Here is a 19592-nt window from a genome sequence, read left to right on the forward strand (position 1 = left end):
TATAGGACTAAAATAAATAGTTAACAAAATCTCCTATCAAACCAAAACATAAATAATGCAGCAATAGCTTTTCTGTAAATCTCTGTAATCTCATAGATATGTTAATTATGACAATGTAATACAACCAAGCTTTTATAATTTGTTTACAGTCAATGGGTGGTTTTGCATAAGGATATTGTATAGATTGTGTGTGTGTGCCCTACATGCTTTAGTTTACACTTCACACCTGGCAGCAGAGTTGAGACTTGTCTTGTTTTTGAGACATGATTGGTTGATACAGTAATACCAAAGATGGTTCGGTAAAGCTATTGGACTAGCCTAGGATACATTAAATATTTATTTCCTGTGCACTCTGTGTCCCATGCTGCAACCAACCTTCATGGCCGCAGCATGTCGCTATGGAGGAAGCAGCACCAAAGCAATTTTCTAATCAGCTTAGTGTCTGTTCAGCAGTACGGTTGACTAGATGTTAAGCATTTCGTCTTTGTTTACCTTATCGAATCATGGGACTTACCAATAATTATCATTTTTCGGCTGAAGTATCGAGGCAACGGGACCCATAAATTAATTGAAGGTGCGTATGCGTAGCCTATCTCGTCTCAGAAACTGCCGCCAAGAATATTATGCAATGCCTTTCTGTATAAATAGCGGCACCATATGTATATATGTTGTCACAAAATAAAGTGTACCCACTCATTAAGAAAACTCGTACTGGAAGAGGCTACAATAAGGCTGCTATAGAGAAGGCTAGGCCGTGTTACATTTCAATATGTAACGTTAACACGCTGTCCAGAAATCAAGAGTAGGCTAGGCCTACTGTATCCTATACATTTTTTGGTTTTGTATAGCCTACTAAATCCAGGCCTGAACTCCTATCCTAACCATAACCCTTACCGTGTTAAATTGCAACGTCAATTGGGTGACGTCAGAGTTAGACGTCTCGAGGATCCAGTTGAGACTTTTCCGAGCAGAAATGCTGTGTCACATTTAGAGCCCATTCATGTGCATCCCGTGCCAGTGCGCAGCCGATGATGTTGTGGGATAGCTATATCCAGTTTGACCTACTATATAAAACAGGGAGTTCTTTATCCCGCTGTGTTCTCATCTTTTTAATATGACACTAGCCTATGTTCAATCTAGGAGGTGGTGGGTAGCCTATGCAATTTCATATGACGTGTAGGCTACTTAATCATTTTTGGAACACAGTAGTAGCCGAAACTGTTCATAATATAAGGTCCATATAAACTATAGCGTAGCTGATGTGTAGATTACGCAGTTTTTAGCCTTGACTGTGATATGACAATGTAAACCAGGTATATTTTTAATCTCTGACGAGCCTACAGCATTTGCATGTGGTCCATCAGTTTGAATACAGAAGCCTACAAGGGCATCTAGCTACCACAAACATGGTTTATTTTGATTGTGGGCGGTGTTGCCAGGTCTAGCTAAAATCTCTAGCCAATGACATCTGAAAACCAGTCGCAAAAAATGTTTTCAGCGCAGAGTTGCAACATTTATCCATGTATACCTTTTTTCCATACCATTAACGAGCGAATTAAGTCATGTCTACTTCATTTAACGATTAAGGCTAGGAAGAAAAAAAATGGTTTTCCATCAAAATAATAATTCTTGCAAGTTTTAAGAATATGTTTCAAGAGAAAAGATAAATTGCCCTTATTAAACTCTCCAGATAATTTTCCATCAATGGATGTCGATTTAACTTGTTTTGACTGTTATGATTAAACAATAAGGCCCTAGTGTAACGGTTTTCTGGTGAAAGAGAGGCGGACCAAAATGCAGCGTGGTTAGTTCTGTACATCTTTAATAAAGATGAAAATACAACAATCTACAAAACAAGAAACGTGAAAAAAAACGAAACAGTCCTATCTGGTGTCACAAATACAAAGACAGGAACAATCACCCACAAAACCCAACCCAAAATAGGCTACCTAAATATGGTTCCCAATCAGAGACAATGACTAACACCTGTCTCTGATTGAGAACCATATCAGGCCAAACATAGAAATAGACAAACCAGACACACAACAGAATGCCCACCCAGCTCACGTCCTGACCAACACTAAAACAAGGAAAACACACAAGAACGATGGTCAGAACGTGACACCTAGGAGGTGTGGTATATGGCCAATATACCACAAAAACCCGAGGAGCCTTATTGCTATTATAAACTGGTTAACAGTGTAATTAAAATGTTTTGTTTTTTTGTCATTCCCATGTTACCATGGCTTTCAACCAATTAGCATTCAGGGATCAAAGGTTTGCTGAGCTAGATGCAGGTAGTCTATAGCCCCTGAAGGGCAACATTAAATGTGACATTAAATGTGGAGAATGATACATTTGCAATAGAGCTGTGACCATGATCACAATTGATAACTTCCAATGTAATTAACTAAACATGGCCATTAACAATTACATAATATCACAAGACTACAACTAAAAACTGAGTTAAAGGTTATTTATTACATCTGTTTGCCAGCTCCAGGTAGGCAACACGAGTGGCGCAAATTGATTTGAATGACTCCAGCGATATCAACATTTCAACATATGTATTGTACTGTATCATATGGTAGGCGACAGTAGCTTACAATGGCATAGAAATGAACAGCCTTTGATGGCCAACAAATGCAAATGTAGCCTATCATTCTCCACATTTTAAATACATTTTTCACATTTAAGAGAAGCACACGAGGGAGTTCCATAACTTCCATTTCAAATTTCCACTTGCACAGCGCTCCAGACCCTAGAACTGAGCATGAGTAAAACCCTTCGCTTGATACGGTTATCCATAAGAAAAGTCGACATTTCAATGCCGTTTACTTAAATTCACTCAGAGGTGGTTTGATCTAAAGAGCTCTAGTGTGCCTAAAGTCCTTTTACAATGCTTTGTCACCGTTATATCAGTTCTAGCTCATTCATTTTTTTTTATGGAAAAGGGTGTCTCCTAAATAGCCTACCCACAAATGGTAAAAAGTTGTTACGATGTGCTGGAAAAACACCAAAAGAAAGATGCCCAGGGTCCCTGCTCATCTGCGTGAACGTACCTTAGGCATGCTGTAAGGAGGCATGAGGACTGCAGATGTGGCCATATGACCATACTGCGAGACGCCTAAGACAGCGCCGCAGGGAGACAGGATGGACAGCTGATCGTCCTCGCAGTGGCAGACCATGTGTAACAACACCTGCACAGGATCGGTACATCCGAACATCACACCTGCATAACGGGTACAGGATGGCAACAACAACTGTGCGAGTTACACCAGGGATGCACAATTCCTCAATTAGTGCTCAGACTGTCCGCAATAGGCTGAGAGAGGCTGGACTGAGGGCTTGTAGGCCTGTTGTAAGGCAGGTCCTCACCAGACATTTTTTTTAATTTTTTTTATTTCACCTTTATTTAACCAGGTAGGCCAGTTGAGAACAAGTTCTCATTTGCAACTGCGACCTGGCCAAGATAAAGCATAGCAGTGTGAGCAGACAACACAGAGTTACACATGGAATAAACAATTAACAAGTCAATAACACAGTAGAAAACAAAGGGGGGAGTCTATATACAATGTGTGCAAAAGGCATGAGGAGGTAGGCGAATAATTACAATTTTGCAGATTAACACTGGAGTGATAAATGATCAGATGGTCATGTACAGGTAGAGATATTGGTGTGCAAAAGAGCAAGTAAATAAATAAAAACAGTATGGGGATGAGGTAGGTGAAAATGGGTGGGCTATTTACCAATAGACTATGTACAGCAGCAGCGATCGGTTAGCTGCTCAGATAGCTGATGTTTGAAGTTGGTGAGGGAGATGAAAGTCTCCAACTTCAGCGATTTTTGCAATTCGTTCCAGTCACAGGCAGCAGAGTACTGGAACGAAAGGCGGCCAAATGAGGTGTTGGCTTTAGGGATGATCAGTGAGATACACCTGCTGGAGCGCGTGCTACGGATGGGTGTTGCCATCGTGACCAGTGAGCTGAGATAAGGCGGAGCTTTACCTAGCATGGACTTGTAGATGACCTGGAGCCAGCGGGTCTGGCGACGAATATGTAACGAGGGCCAGCCGACCAGAGCATACAGGTCGCAGTGGTGGGTGGTATAAGGTGCTTTAGTGACAAAACGGATGGCACTGTGATAGACTGCATCCAGTTTGCTGAGTAGAGTGTTGGAAGCCATTTTGTAGATGACATCGCCAAAGTCGAGGATCGGAAGGATAGTCAGTTTTACTAGGGTAAGCTTGGCGGCGTGAGTGAAGGAGGCTTTGTTGCGGAATAGAAAGCCGACTCTTGATTTGATTTTCGATTGGAGATGTTTGATATGAGTCTGGAAGGAGAGTTTGCAGTCTAGCCAGACACCTAGGTACTTATAGATGTCCACATATTCAAGGTCGGAACCATCCAGGGTGGTGATGCTAGTCGGGCATGCGGGTGCAGGCAGCGATCGGTTGAAAAGCATGCATTTGGTTTTACTAGCGTTTAAGAGCAGTTGGAGGCCACGGAAGGAGTGTTGTATGGCATTGAAGCTTGTTTGGAGGTTAGATAGCACAGTGTCCAATGACGGGCCGAAAGTATATAGAATGGTGTCGTCTGCGTAGAGGTGGATCAGGGAATCGCCCGCAGCAAGAGCAACGTCATTGATATATACAGAGAAAAGAGTCGGCCCGAGAATTGAACCCTGTGGCACCCCCATAGAGACTGCCAGAGGACCGGACAGCATGCCCTCCGATTTGACACACTGAACTCTGTCTGCAAAGTAATTGGTGATCCAGGCAAGGCAGTCATCCGAAAAACCGAGGCTACTGAGTCTGCCGATAAGAATATGGTGATTGACAGAGTCGAAAGCCTTGGCAAGGTCAATGAAGACGGCTGCACAGTACTGTCTTTTATCGATGGCGGTTATGATATCGTTTAGTACCTTGAGTGTTGCTGAGGTGCACCCGTGACCGGCTCGGAAACCAGATTGCACAGCGGAGAAGGTACGGTGGGATTCGAGATGGTCAGTGACCTGTTTGTTGACTTGGCTTTCGAAGACCTTAGATAGGCAGGGCAGGATGGATATAGGTCTGTAACAGTTTGGGTCCAGGGTGTCTCCCCCTTTGAAGAGGGGGATGACTGCGGCAGCTTTCCAATCCTTGGGGATCTCAGATGATATGAAAGAGAGGTTGAACAGGCTGGTAATAGGGGTTGCGACAATGGCGGTGGAAAGTTTCAGAAATAGGGGGTCCAGATTGTCAAGCCCAGCTGATTTGTACGGGTCCAGGTTTTGCAGCTCTTTCAGAACATCTGCTATCTGGATTTGGGTAAAGGAGAACCTGGAGAGGCTTGGGCGAGGAGCTGCCGGGGGGGCAGAGCTGTTGGCCGAGGTTGGAGTAGCCAGGCGGAAGGCATGGCCAGCCGTTGAGAAATGCTTATTGAAGTTTTCGATAATCATGGATTTATCGGTGGTGACCGTGTTACCTAGCCTCAGTGCAGTGGGCAGCTGGGAGGAGGTGCTCTTGTTCTCCATGGACTTCACAGTGTCCCAGAACTTTTTGGAGTTGGAGCTACAGGATGCAAACTTCTGCCTGAAGAAGCTGGCCTTAGCTTTCCTGACTGACTGCGTGTATTGGTTCCGGACTTCCCTGAACAGTTGCATATCCCGGGGACTATTCGATGCTATTGCAGTCCGCCACAGGATGTTTTTGTGCTGGTCGAGGGCAGTCAGGTCTGGGGTGAACCAAGGACTGTATTTGTTCTTAGTTCTGCATTTTTGAACGGAGCATGCTTATCTAAAATGGTAAGGAAGTTACTTTTAAAGAATGACCAGGCATCCTCAACTGACGGGATGAGGTCAATGTCCTTCCAGGATACCCGGGCCAGGTCGATTAGAAAGGCCTGCTCACAGAAGTGTTTTAGGGAGCGTTTGACAGTGATGAGGGGTGGTCGTTTGACTGCGGCTCCGTAGCGGATACAGGCAATGAGGCAGTGATCGCTGAGATCCTGGTTGAAGACAGCGGAGGTGTATTTGGAGGGCCAGTTGGTCAGGATGACGTCTATGAGGGTGCCCTTGTTTACAGAGTTAGGGTTGTACCTGGTGGGTTCCTTGATGATTTGTGTGAGATTGAGGGCATCTAGCTTAGATTGTAGGACTGGCGGGGTGTTAAGCATATCCCAGTTTAGGTCACCTAACAGAACAAACTCTGAGGCTAGATGGGGGGCAATCAATTCACAAATGGTGTCCAGGGCACAGCTGGGAGCTGAGGGGGGTCGGTAGCAGGCAGCAACAGTGAGAGACTTATTTCTGGAGAGAGTAATTTTCAAAATTAGTAGTTCGAACTGTTTGGGTATGGACCTGGAAAGTATGATATTACTTTGCAGGCTATCTCTGCAGTAGACTGCAACTCCTCCCCCTTTAGCAGTTCTATCTTGACGGAAGATGTTATAGTTGGGTATGGAAATCTCTGAATTTTTGGTGGCCTTCCTGAGCCAGGATTCAGACACAGCAAGGACATCAGGGTTAGCAGAGTGTGCTAGAGCAGTGAGTAAAACAAACTTAGGGAGGAGGCTTCTGATGTTGACATGCATGAAACCAAGGCTTTTTCGATCACAGAAGTCAACAAATGAGGGTGCCTGGGGACATGCAGGGCCTGGGTTTACCTCCACATCACCCGCGGAACAGAGAAGGAGTAGTATGAGGGTGCGGCTAAAGGCTATCAAAACTGGTCGCCTAGAGCGTTGGGGACAGAGAATAAGAGGAGCAGGTTTCTGGGCATGGTAGAATATATTCAGGGCATAGTGCGCAGACAGGGGTATGGTGGGGTGCGGGTACAGCGGGGGTAAGCCCAGGCACTGGGTGATGATGAGAGAGGTTGTGTCTCTGGACATGCTGGTTGTAATGGGTGAGGTCACCGCATGTGTGGGAGGTGGGACAAAGGAGTTATCAGGGGTATGAAGAGTAGAACTAGGGGCTCCATTGTGAACTAGAACAATGATAACTAACCTGAGCAACAGTATACAAGGCATATTGACATTTGAGAGAGACATACAGCGAGGCATACAGTAATCACAGGTGTTGAATTGGGAAAGCTAACTTAAACAGTAGGTGAGACAACAGCTAATCAGCTAGCACAACAACAGCAGGTAAAATGGCGTCACCTTCAACAACATCGCCTATGGGCACAAACCCACCGTCGCTGGACCAGATAGGACTGGCAAAAAGTGCTCTTCACTGACGAGTCGCGGTTTTGTCTCACCAGGGGTGAAGGTCGGATTCACGTTTATCGTCGAAGGAATGAGTGTTACACCGAGGCCTGTACTCTGGAGCGGGATCGATTTGGAGGTGGAGGGTCCGTCATGGTCTAAGGCGGTGTGTCACAGCATCATCGGACTGAGCTTGTTGTCACTGCAGGCAATCTCAACGCTGTGCGTTACATGGAAGACAACCTCCTCCCTCATGTGGTACCCTTCCTGTAGGCTCGTCCTGACATGACCCTCCAGCATGACAATGCCACCAACCATACTGCTTGTTCTGTGCGTGATTTCCTGCAAGACGGTAATGTCAATGTTCTGCCATGGCCAGTGAATAGCCCGGATTTCAATCCCATTGAGCACATCTGGGACCTGTTGTATCGGAGGATGAGGGTTAGGGCCATTCCCCCCCAGAAATGTCCGGGAACATGCAGGTGCCTTGGTGGAAGAGTGGGGTAACATCTCACAGCAAGAACTGGCAAATCTGGTGCAGTCCCTGAGGAGGAGATGCACTGCAGTACTTAATGCAGCAGGTGGCCACACCAGATACTGACTGTTACTTTTGATTTTGACACCCCCCCCCCTTTGTTCAGGGACACATGATTCAATTTCTGTTAGTCATGTCTGTGGAACTTGTTCAGTTTATGTCTCAGTTGTTGAATGTTATGTTCATAAAAATATTTACACATGTTAAGTTTGCTGAAAATAAACGCAGTTGACAGTGAGAGGTGTTTCTTTTTTTGCTGAGTTTACATTTACCTTTGACAGCAATTACAGCTGTGAGTCTTCTTGGGTAAGTCTCTAAGAGCTTTACACACCTGGATTGTGCAATAGTTGCCTTTTTATACAACGGTTGGGTCTATTCCTGAATGCTGATTGGTTAAAACTTCATTCCAGCCGGTGTCTATTCCACAAGTTAAATTTATGATGTAAAAAATACCTATTTACTCTGGTCCATCTCACTGCGCAATCCACTGTCTCATCAGCCCAGCAAGGCAATTTAAGAACTCGATCTCCACTCTAAAAAGCATCTAGACATTATCTCACATTTCTTTTCGACTAACATTTAGTTTTCAACACCGGAGATTTGTATAAAACTTATTGTTTCAATTATCAAATTTGATCAACAGCTGTCACATAGTAATGAACGTGTCGGGATGAGACAGGCAGGCAGTTTTTATCAACCTGTAAGTCATGAATCAGCATAATTTTAATGGAACAGTGCCTTCAGAAAGTATTCAGACCCTTTGACTTTTTCCACATTTTGTTAGGTTACAGCTTTATTGTTTAAATTATTTTTTTCCCTCATCAATCTACACACTACACCATAATGACAAAGCAAAAACAGGTTTTAGAATTTTTTTTCTAATTTAAAAATGATATTTCATTTTTTTATTCAAGTATTCTGACCCTTTACTCAGTACTTTGTTGAAGCACATTTGGCAGCGATTACATCCTCGAGTCTTCTTGCGTATGATGCTAAAAGTTGGCTCATCTGTATTTGTGGAGTTTCCCATTCTCTGCAGATCCTCTCAAGCTCTGTCAGGTTGGATGGGGAGCGTTGCTGCACAGCTATTTTCAGGTCTCTCCAGAGATGTTCATTCAGGTTCAAGGCCGGGCTCTGTCTGGCCCACTCAAGGACATTCAGAGACTTGTCCTGAAGCCACTCCTGCGTTGTCCTGTTGGAAGATGAACCTTCATACCCAATCTGAGGTCCTGAGCGATCTGGAGCAGGTTTTCATCAAGGATCTCTCTGTACTTTGCTCCGTTCATCTTTGCCTCGATCCTGGCTATTCACCCAGTCCCTGCCGCTGAAAAACATCCCCACAACATGATGCTGCTGCCACCACCATGCTTCACCGTAGGGATGGTGCCAGGATTCCTCCAGACGTGACTCTTGGCATTCAGGCCAAAGAGTTCAATCTTGGTTTCATCAGACTAGAGAATCTTGTTTCAAATGGTCTGAGATTGTTTAGGTTGCTTTTGGCAAACTCCAAGTTGGCTGTCATGACTTTCACTGAAGAGTGGCTTCCATCTGGTCACTTTACCTTAAAGGCCTGATTGGTGGAGTGCTGCAGAGATGGTTGTTCTTCTGGAAGGTACTCTCATCTCCACAGGATCTCTGGAGCTCTTGGTCACGTCCTTGACCAAGGCCCTTCTCCCCCGATTGCCGGGCGGCCAGCTCTAGGAAGAGTCTTGGTGGTTCCAAACTTCTTCCATTTAAGAAATATATATGCCACTGTGTTCTTGCAGACCTTCAATGGTCAGAATTGTTTTGGTACACTTTCACAGATCTGTGCCCCGACACAATCCTGTCTCTTGAGCTCTACGGCCAATTCCTTTGTCCTCATGGCTTGGTTTTTGAACTGTGGGACCTTATAGACAGGTGCGTGCCTTTCCAAATAATGTTAAATCAATTAAATTTACCACAGGTGGACTCAAATCAAGTTTTGAAAACATCTCAAGGATGATCAATCGAAACAGGATGCACCAGAGTTACATTTCGAGGCTCATAGCAAAGGGTCTGAATATTTATGCAAATAAGGTGTTTCTGATTTTATTTTTTATACATTTCTAAAAATGTCTAATAAACGGTTCATGCTTTGTGTACATTGCTCAGGATTTTTTTATTTAATCAATTTTGGAACAAGGCTGTAATGTAACAAAATGTGGAAAAAGTCAAGGGGTCTGAATACTTTCCGAAGGCACTGTATATACCAAACAATATCAATAGAAAATAGGTAAAACAAAGTAAATCATTATCATATTAAAGTTCCAGAGTGGGATCTCTGCTACTTTTAGAGTTAGGATCCAATTTGTAAGTATTACCAACAAAATGGTCGCCCTCTGCTGGTAATTTGTAGGATGTGCTATAATACAACTGAAATGAGGGATGTGATTGGTTGCATTGCCTACTATGCCAATTTCTTTGTATAACATGGGCCATAACTTTTAAGAGTAACTTTAATTAAAAATATTTTTTCTCATTGAAATCAAATGTTTAAGGCTTAGTTATAGTGAAAGATGTCAATTCTAGTGTTCATTTTGACCACAAAGTGATAGATTTACTACAAAAATACCAAAATATAACTTTTTTGCCTCTAGCAGTTCAACTCTACCATTGAAATCATGATGTAGTCATCTCAAGGGAGAGGTTCGGTATGAAATACACTCCCTTCTTGATGTGCTGGGTGGTACCACCTCAGGGCTTACGATAAAAGCAGGTGACAGTGTGCCTTATTCGGCAATGGTCTTGGTAAGTGGAGTGCTGGAATCCTGCTTTTTTTTTACCATGCTGCTTGATGAACCTAAACTTTCGTCCACAAAGCAAAAACAATAACAAAGGTACTGGGGTAGACACTGCCGTTTGTTCCCCCTCATCTTCAATTCACTGTTTAATTAATATGTCTGTTTTCTGTTGCAGTGATGTTTACTCTCACAGAGGTAGCCGCCCTGAATGACATCCAGCCGACCTATCGGATCCTGAAACCATGGTGGGACGTCTTTATGGACTACCTGGGTGTCGTCATGCTGATGCTGGCCATATTTTCTGGAACCATGCAATTAACCAAAGACCAGGTGGTTTGCCTTCCCGTTCTGGAACCAGCTCCAGAGGACCCCAGCAGCTTCACGACACCGCAGCCAGAGGAGGGGTCTGGGTCAGGGTCAGGGAACGGAGGAAGCAGGGTGACTCTAGCGGCAGCGCCCCTAATGATTAATGATCTACCGGATAGTGTCATCCACTTCACACAGTTTGGTGGTGTTGGACAGCAGCCTCCGCCAACAGGCGTCAGGACAAACCTGGACTTTCAGCAGTATGTTTTTGTCAATCAGATGTGTTACCACGTTGCCCTGCCGTGGTACTCAAAATACTTCCCATACCTTGCTCTCATACACACCATCGTCCTCATGGTCAGCAGTAACTTTTGGTTCAAATATCCAAAGACTAGTTCAAAAATAGAGCATTTTGTGGGGATTCTGGGGAAGTGTTTTGAGTCTCCTTGGACAACCAAGGCATTGTCCGAGACGGCATGTGAGGACTCAGAGGAGAATAAGCAAAGGCTCACTGGTGCCCATTCCCTACCAAAACATTTCTCAACCAGCAGTGAAGAGGGAAGTCCTAACCAGTCCACCCCGATGCTGGCTAAATCTGGGGTCAAGTTTACTGCTGATAAGCCTGTTATTGAAGTCCCATGCATGACCATACTGGACAAGAAAGATGGAGAACAGGCCAAGGCCTTGTTTGAGAAGGTTAGGAAGTTCCGTGCCCACGTGGAAGACAGTGATTTGATCTACAAGCTCTATGTTGCTCAAACTGTGATCAAAACCGTGAAGTTCATTTTGATCTTGTGTTACACAATGACATTTGTTGCTTCAATTGACTTTGACCATGTGTGTGAGCCTGACATAAAACATTTAACCGGATACTCTAAATTCCAATGCACACATAACATGGCATTCATGTTAAGGAAGCTGCTTGTCAGCTATATTTCCCTCGTCTGTATATATGGCCTAATCTGTATATACACTCTCTTTTGGCTGTTTCGACGACCTCTCAAGGAGTACTCTTTCGAGAAAGTCAGAGAGGAGAGTAGTTTCAGTGACATTCCTGACGTGAAGAACGACTTTGCGTTTCTCTTGCACATGGTCGATCAGTATGACCAGCTGTACTCGAAGCGTTTTGGCGTCTTTCTCTCTGAAGTCAGCGAGAATAAACTGCGAGAGATCAGCTTGAATCACGAGTGGACCTTCGAGAAACTGAGACAGCATGTAACCCGCAACGCTCAGGACAAACTGGAGCTCCATCTCTTCATGCTGTCAGGTCTGCCAGATGCTGTCTTCGATCTGACCGATTTGGAGATCCTAAAGCTGGAGCTGATCCCAGAGGCCAGGATAACAGCCAAGATCTCCCAGATGATCAACCTTCAGGAGCTTCACTTTTATCACTGCCCTGCCAAAGTTGAGCAGACCGCGTTCAGTTTCCTTCGTGACCACCTCCGGTGCCTTCATGTCAAGTTTACAGATGTAGCTGAGATCCCCACCTGGGTGTACCTGTTGAAAAGTCTGAGGGAGCTATACTTGGTCGGCAATCTGAATTCTGAAAACAACAAGATGATTGGTTTAGAATCTCTCAGAGACCTGAGACATCTGAAGATTCTGCATCTAAAAAGCAACTTGACGAAGGTCCCAACCAACATAACAGATCTCTCTCCACACCTGATCAAGCTGGTTGTACATAATGACGGTACTAAACTCCTGGTACTGAACAGTTTGAAAAAAATGATGAACCTAGCTGAACTGGAGCTTCACAATTGTGAACTGGAGAGGATTCCCCATGCTATTTTCAGTTTGACCAACCTGCAGGAGCTGGACCTGAAATCCAACAACATTCGCACCATTGAGGAGGTCATCAGCTTCCAGCACCTCAATAGGCTGATCTGCCTTAAACTGTGGCACAATAAAATCATCACCATTCCATTGTCCATAAGCCACGTCAAAAACCTTGAGTCCCTCTACCTTTCGCACAACAAACTTGAATCTCTGCCCGTACCTTTGTTTAACCTGCTGAAGCTGAGGTATCTGGACGTTAGCCACAACTCCATAGTGGTGATCCCTCTGGAGATCGGCTTCATGCAGAACCTCCAGCACTTTGCCATTACAGGAAACAAGGTGGAGGTGGTACCCAAGCAGCTGTTCAAGTGCACCAAATTGAAGACCCTATGTCTGGGACACAACTGTATCTCTGTCCTTCCAGAGAAGATAAGCAATCTGGTGCAGCTAACAAACCTGGAGCTTAAGGGAAACTGTCTGGACCGCCTGCCAGCCCAGCTTGGCCAGTGTCATCTCCTCCACAGGAACTGCCTGGTGGTGGAGGACCACCTCTTTGACTCACTTCCCCTAGACGTCAAGGAGAGTATCAATCAGGAAGCCAACGTTCCCTTTGCTAATGGGGTGTGAGTGTGGAAGGACAGTCACTTTACCCATACAGGAAGGAGATTACAAAAATGTGGCAATAACTGTCCATACACAGCCAGCTAGTCAACTCTTTTAATTACAGCATGTGAACTGGAATAAAGGTTTTTGCTCAGGGCTGACTCGTCGAACAGATGATGTTTAAACTTGTAGAAAAGGGCACTGTGCTAACTAGTCAGGTGAGTTGATTCCAGGTACTGTGGAAAATGCTAGAATTATGGTCTAGATCTAGAATGATAGGTTAGTTCCATAGTGATGGGCTGATTCCAGAATAAGGAGCTGGTTCCAGAGTGAGTGAGTTGTAGAATGACAGCAATGTTTGTGTTAGACCACTAAATGATTAGTCAATGTTCTAAGGAAAAGGGATGCTCCTCTTAATGAAACAGAATGGTGGTGTAGAATTCATAGATACCAGGGATACAGTAGCCTCAGATTATTGGCACCCTTGATAAAGATGAGCAAAAAATAATGTATACATTTTGTCTCACCAGTGGTGAAGGAATGGTGGTGTAGAATTCATAGATACCAGGGATACGTTGTTGCCGGGGATGTCTGGTGAGGACCTGCCTTACAACAGGCCTACAAGCCCTCAGTCCAGCCTCTCTCAGCCTATTGCGGACAGTCTGAGCACTGATGGAGGGATTGTGCGTTCCTGGTGTAACTCGGGCATACAATACAATACAAATTCTGAACTATATTGTATGCAATTTTTATTTTATACTAATACAATCGCTCAGAGAAGTAGATTTGGTTTAACAAGTAAAACAAAACAAATCTCAAAAATATAGGTGTCAAAACTATTGGCACCCCCAAAGATTCTTATTTTACTTTTTAAAATGAGTCTCAGTTTAAGGAACTATATTGTGGCCTTCCATGGCTTCCTGTGTAAAAATGAGATAACACACATGTAAAATCCATTTGTCATCCATCACCGGGCCCCCGAGTGGCGCAGCGGTCTAAGTCATTGCAGCTCAGTGCTAGAGGCATCACTACAGACCCTGGTTTGAGTCCAAGCTGTACCACAACCGGCTGTGATTGGCAGTCCCATAGGGTGGAACAATTGGCCCAGCATCATCCGGGTTATGGTTTGGGCCGAGGTAGGCCGTCATTGTAAATAAGAATTTGTTATGTCAGGATGAGTCTGCAGGAGGGGTACCACATGAGGGAGGAGGATGTCTTCCCTGTAACGCACAGTGTTGAGATAGCCTGCAATGACAACAAGCTCAGTCCGATGATGCTGTGACACACCGCCCCAGACCATGACGGAACCTCCACCTCCAAATCGATCCCGTTCCAGAGTACAGACCTCGATGTAACGCTCATTCCTTTGACGATAAATGTGAATCCGACCTTCACCACTGGTGAGACAAAACCGCGACTCATCAGTGAAGAGAATTTTTTTGCCAGTCCTATCTGGTCCAGCAACGGTTTGTGCCCATAGGCGACGTTGTTGCCGGGGATGTCTGGTGAGGACCTGCCTTACAACAGGCCTACAAGCCCTCAGTCCAGCCTCTCAGCCTATTGTGGATAGTCTGAGCACTGATGGAGGGATTGTGCGTTCCTGGTGTAACTCGGGCAGTCGTTGCCATCCTGTACCTGTCCCGCAGGTGTGATGTTCGGATGTGCTGATCCTGTGCAGGTGTTGTTACACATGGTCTGCCACTGCGAGGACGATCAGCTGTCCGTCCTGTCTCCCTGTAGCGCGGTCTTAGACGTATCACAGTACGGACATTGTAATTTATTGCCCTGGCCACATCTACAGTCCTCATGTCTCCTTGCAGCATGCCTAAGGTACGTTCACGCAGATGAGCAGGGACCCTGGGCATCTTTCTTTCTTCGGTGTTTTTCAGAGTTAGTAGAAAGGCCTCTTTAGTGTCCTAAGTTTTCATAACTGTGACCTTAATTTCCTACCGTCTGTAAGCTGTTAGTGTCTTACCGACCGTTTCGCAGGTGCATGTTCATGAATTGTTTATGGTTCATTGAACAAGCATGGGAAACAGTGTTTAAACCCTTTACAAGGAAGATCTGTGAAGTTATTTGGATTTTTACGAATTATCTTTGAAAGACAGGGTCCTGAAAAAGAGATGTTTATTTTTTTGAGTTTACCTGCTGTAAAATATGGTGGTAGATCTTTTTTTATATGGCTGTTTCGCTTCCACTCGTCCTGAGGCCCTTGTTAAGGTCAACGGCATCATGAACCCTACCAAGTACCAGGACATTTAGCCAAAACCCTGGTTGTCTCTGCCAGGAGGCTGAAACTTGGCCACAAAGAAAAAACAAATCCACAAAGAAATGGTTAATTGATAACAAAATCCACATTTTGTAACGGCCATCTCAGTCCCTGGACTTGAACCCCAGCACAGACCAAAGGATTTCAAGGATCTGGAAAGGTTCTGTGTGGAGAAATGGTCTAAGATCCTTCCCAATGTGTTCTCAAATTTCATAAAACATTATAGAAAAATGATAAGTGCCCTTATCCTTGCAAGGGTGCACAACGTATTGGAAATGGGTGGCAATCATTTTTACGTATCTTAATATATATATTCTTTTAACTTGTTAAACAAAATTATTATATTTTTCTCTGAGCAATTGTATTATTATAAAATATAATTTTCCAATTGTTTCAAATAGGCCATACAATATTGTTCAGTATTTGTATTATTTATGTGATACTGTCATTTTTGCTCATCTTTATTAATAAGGGTGTCAACAATTTTGGTGGTGACTGTATATCAGTGTCAGAATTTAATTGAGAATACTTTATAAATTTCTATTCTTGAATTGAATTTGAATTGAAGCAGCAAACAGGATAAGAATTGCAAATTTGAATTACAGGAAATACATTTGAATTAAGTGAAATTCTAAGAAATTCAAAAGGCAGAGTTGCAAAGAAAAATACATATCTCAGACTGGCCAATAAAAAGAAAAGATTAAGATGGGCAAAAGAACAGGCACTGGACAGAGGAACTCTCCCTAGAAGGCCATCATCCCGGAGTCGCCTCTTCACTGTTGACATTGAGACTGGTCATTTGCGGGTACTATTTAATGAAGCTGCCAGTTGAGGACTTGTGAGGTGTTTGTTTCTCAAACTAGACACTCTAATGTACTTGTCCTCTTGCTCAGTTGTGCACTGGGGCCTCCCACTACTCTTTCTATTCTGGTTAGAGACAGTTTTCTCTGTTCTGTGAGGGGAGTATACAGCGTTGTATGAGATCTTCAGTTTATTGGCAATTTCTTGCATGGAGTAACCTTCATTTCTTAGAACAAGAATAGACTGACGAGTTTCAGAAGAAAGGTCTTTGTTTCTGGACCGTTTGAGCCTGTAATCAAACCCACAAATCCTGATTCTCCAGATACTCAACTAGTCTAAAGAAGGCCAGTTGTATCGCTTCTTTAATTAGAACAACCGTTTTCAGCTGTGCTAACATAATTGCAAAAGGGTTTTATAATGATCAAGTAGCCTTTTAAAATGATAAACTTGGATTAGCTAACACAACGTGCCATTGGAACACAAGAGTGATGGTTGCTGATAATGGGCCTCTGTACGCCTATTTAGATATTCCATTAAAAATCAGCAGTTTTCAGCTACAATAGTCATTTACAACATTAACAATGTTGACACTGTATTTCTGATCAATTTGATGTTATTTTAATGGACAAAAAATGTGCTTTTCTTTAGAAAACAAGGACATTTCTAAGTGACCCCAAACTTTTGAACGGTAGTGTGACTTCAATGAAACTCATGCTCTATGACTGAGTTGAATTTATTTGAATTGCACTGAATTAATTTATACTTCCTGTCACTCAAACTCTAATTCTACATCCTGTGGAGTGTGGCTAAATTCAATTAAAATATCAACTCTTGAGTTGAATGGGAGTCAATTCCAAAATTCTGAATTGGGCCCAACCCTGGACTGTGTATGAACTGATAAAAGCTCATATTTTGTTTTATTTACTGTTTTTTTTTATAGCAACATGTCTCTACTTTTTACCTGAATCCAGGATGTAGGAGTTTAGGGATTCCTCTCATGATTTTTACTTAATTATTTTGTTGTCATTATTTAGATTATAAATACCTGTGGTTGTTTGAAAGGAACCTCCAAACTTACCGACAAGTTTGACAACCCAGTCAACAAGCATGCCTATGCCCATACTATATCTGCTGTGGTAAGAACCACATGTTATAATCAGACTAAAGCAAGGAAGAGTTTTATCAACAAGGACAATTAGAAAACACTATTGTATGTGACATCCGCTCTGCATCATTGATGTGCATCTACAATATGGTCTTGGCTACTCACTTAATGACATTGTGCATGTGAATGTTTACTATCCTCTCATTTTACTCACAAATGTGTCAGTAAAGTATTTAACTCTTTCAATAGACATTTTCAACATGTCCGTTCCACTGTGATTCATTCAGAATGAAATATACCAGAGGTTCCTCTGTTATCTGATTTCCCCCTATGTCTAGCAATTTCACAATATGTTTGAAGCATTTTCAACTTCACTGGTATGGTTGTAGGCTACCAGAGCATGTGATGCAGGCCATGCCAGGTCAGTTTGAATAGTTTTGCACCTTTCAATCAGTCAGAAGTAGCATATTCCTGCCTTCCATTGGTGGCACACATTTAATTAATTTAGTCATATAGTGCCTATCTTTTCCATTCATTTAGGATTCAGACCTGCAGATATCTCCTCATGCTTATAGGCTGATCTACACAGCAGTTGCTGTTGAATATGGATTCACCTCAACCTGACACCACTTTTTTGTTGCATGGAATTATCTGACAAATTTAGATTTGCGGTAAACTTTATTTAAGTTGAAATTTCGTTCAACCAATGGGGGAAAAAATGCTACCATCTGAAATGCTACAGTGTTCAGTCTCGACTTGTTAAAAGATTATGAATGTTAAGGTATGACAATAACTCAATAAAGGAGTTGCGTTGACTTGCACAGTAAACCAATTGTTGCCCGTCTTGCATGGATTTGATGACAAGCTCATGGGATCATCAGTTGTAGATTGCACTTGCAAGGTATAGATTTGAATTATTTGAACCCCAAAGTTAAAGTGTATCACTTTGGTCTCAGAAACTATCACAATGTGGACCATCAAAATATTAGAATGATCAAATAAAAGCATGCACATATTTGATGCATTATTGATAGACTGAAATACATGTTAAGAGTGTTAATATATCACAAACGGATTAAATTATTCCCATTTCCAAATTATAACTATTTTCTCTCCATGATTGTTTAGATTTTTTTTGGGTGGGAGAAATGTGTGTTATTTTATATTCATTTCTATATAATTTCGTTTTTAGCATGTTAGAAGAACATGTTTTTAGCATTGTAAAAGTCATGAGAATAGTGTGTAGAAAGACTGTCTAACCAAAAGATTACTACGAGGGATACATGTGATTCACTGTTGTAATGCGCCCTCACAACCATTTCTAGTCAAAGCATGATTTCTGACTGATAATGCTGTTTGTGTGCGTGTGTGGCAGGGCATTATTACGGAAGTTCCAAAATAAATCAAATATACATTGTTTTGTAAACGACAAATAATAAGGGGGTCTCATATGAAGCCGTTGTCCTTTTGTTTTTGTTTAGTACGGTATAACGTTACTTTTAAAAATGGAGTATTTCCACAGTTTCTAAATAACAAGAACATGATTTTCATCTTTTTTGTTATTCTTTTTAACGTTTCAATAGAATATTTTGTATTTTAACCATCTGATATTCTAATGTTTCTCTTCTATATCTACTAAACTAACACAAGCTAAATTTGAGTCGACTTACATTACCACCAAAAATACATTTAGGTACACTACATACAGAGGCAATAAAGAGTCTATACCCCCCCTTGGATTTCTTGACATTTTGTGTTATAAAGTGGGATTCAAATTGATTTAATTGTCTTTTTTTTTGTCAACGATCTACACAAACTACTCTAATGTCAAAGTGGAAGAGAAATTATAACATTTTTAAGATTAATGAAAAATAAAACATGAGTCAATAGATGTTAGAAACACCTTTGGCCGCAATTACAGCTTTGAATCTTATTGGGTATCTCATCAGAGCTTTGCACACCTGGATTGTGCAATTTATTTTCTCTATTATTATTATCAAGGCTAGACAGCAATTTTCAAATCTTGCCCTATGTGTTCAAGCAGATTGAACTAAATACTCCAGCGTAGATCTGGCTTTGTGTTGTAGGTTATTGTCCTGCTGGAAGGTGAATTCCTCCCCCAGTGTCTGGTGTAAAGCAGACTGAATCAGGTTTTCCTTTAGGATTTTGCCTGTGCTTAGTTCCATCCTATTTCTTTTCATCCTGAAAAAGTCTTTGCCGATGTCAAGAATACCCATACCATGATCCA

At 42.6% G+C, this 19592-nt stretch overlaps 1 protein-coding gene across 1 annotated transcript; it reads left to right on the forward strand.

Annotated features, from left to right (window-relative positions):
- Positions 1–377: 377 nt before the first annotated feature.
- Positions 378–14204, forward strand: LOC112239133 (volume-regulated anion channel subunit LRRC8D). The gene is made up of 2 exons (XM_024407918.2): positions 378–574; positions 10660–14204. The coding sequence occupies exon 2, from the start codon at positions 10662–10664 to the stop codon at positions 13191–13193; it is 2532 nt and encodes an 843-aa protein (XP_024263686.1). The 5' UTR covers positions 378–574; positions 10660–10661; the 3' UTR covers positions 13194–14204.
- Positions 14205–19592: the final 5388 nt, after the last annotated feature.

The sequence above is a fragment of the Oncorhynchus tshawytscha genome, linkage group LG01 (assembly GCF_018296145.1).
Source record: "Oncorhynchus tshawytscha isolate Ot180627B linkage group LG01, Otsh_v2.0, whole genome shotgun sequence".
Taxonomy (NCBI): Eukaryota; Metazoa; Chordata; class Actinopteri; order Salmoniformes; family Salmonidae; genus Oncorhynchus; species Oncorhynchus tshawytscha.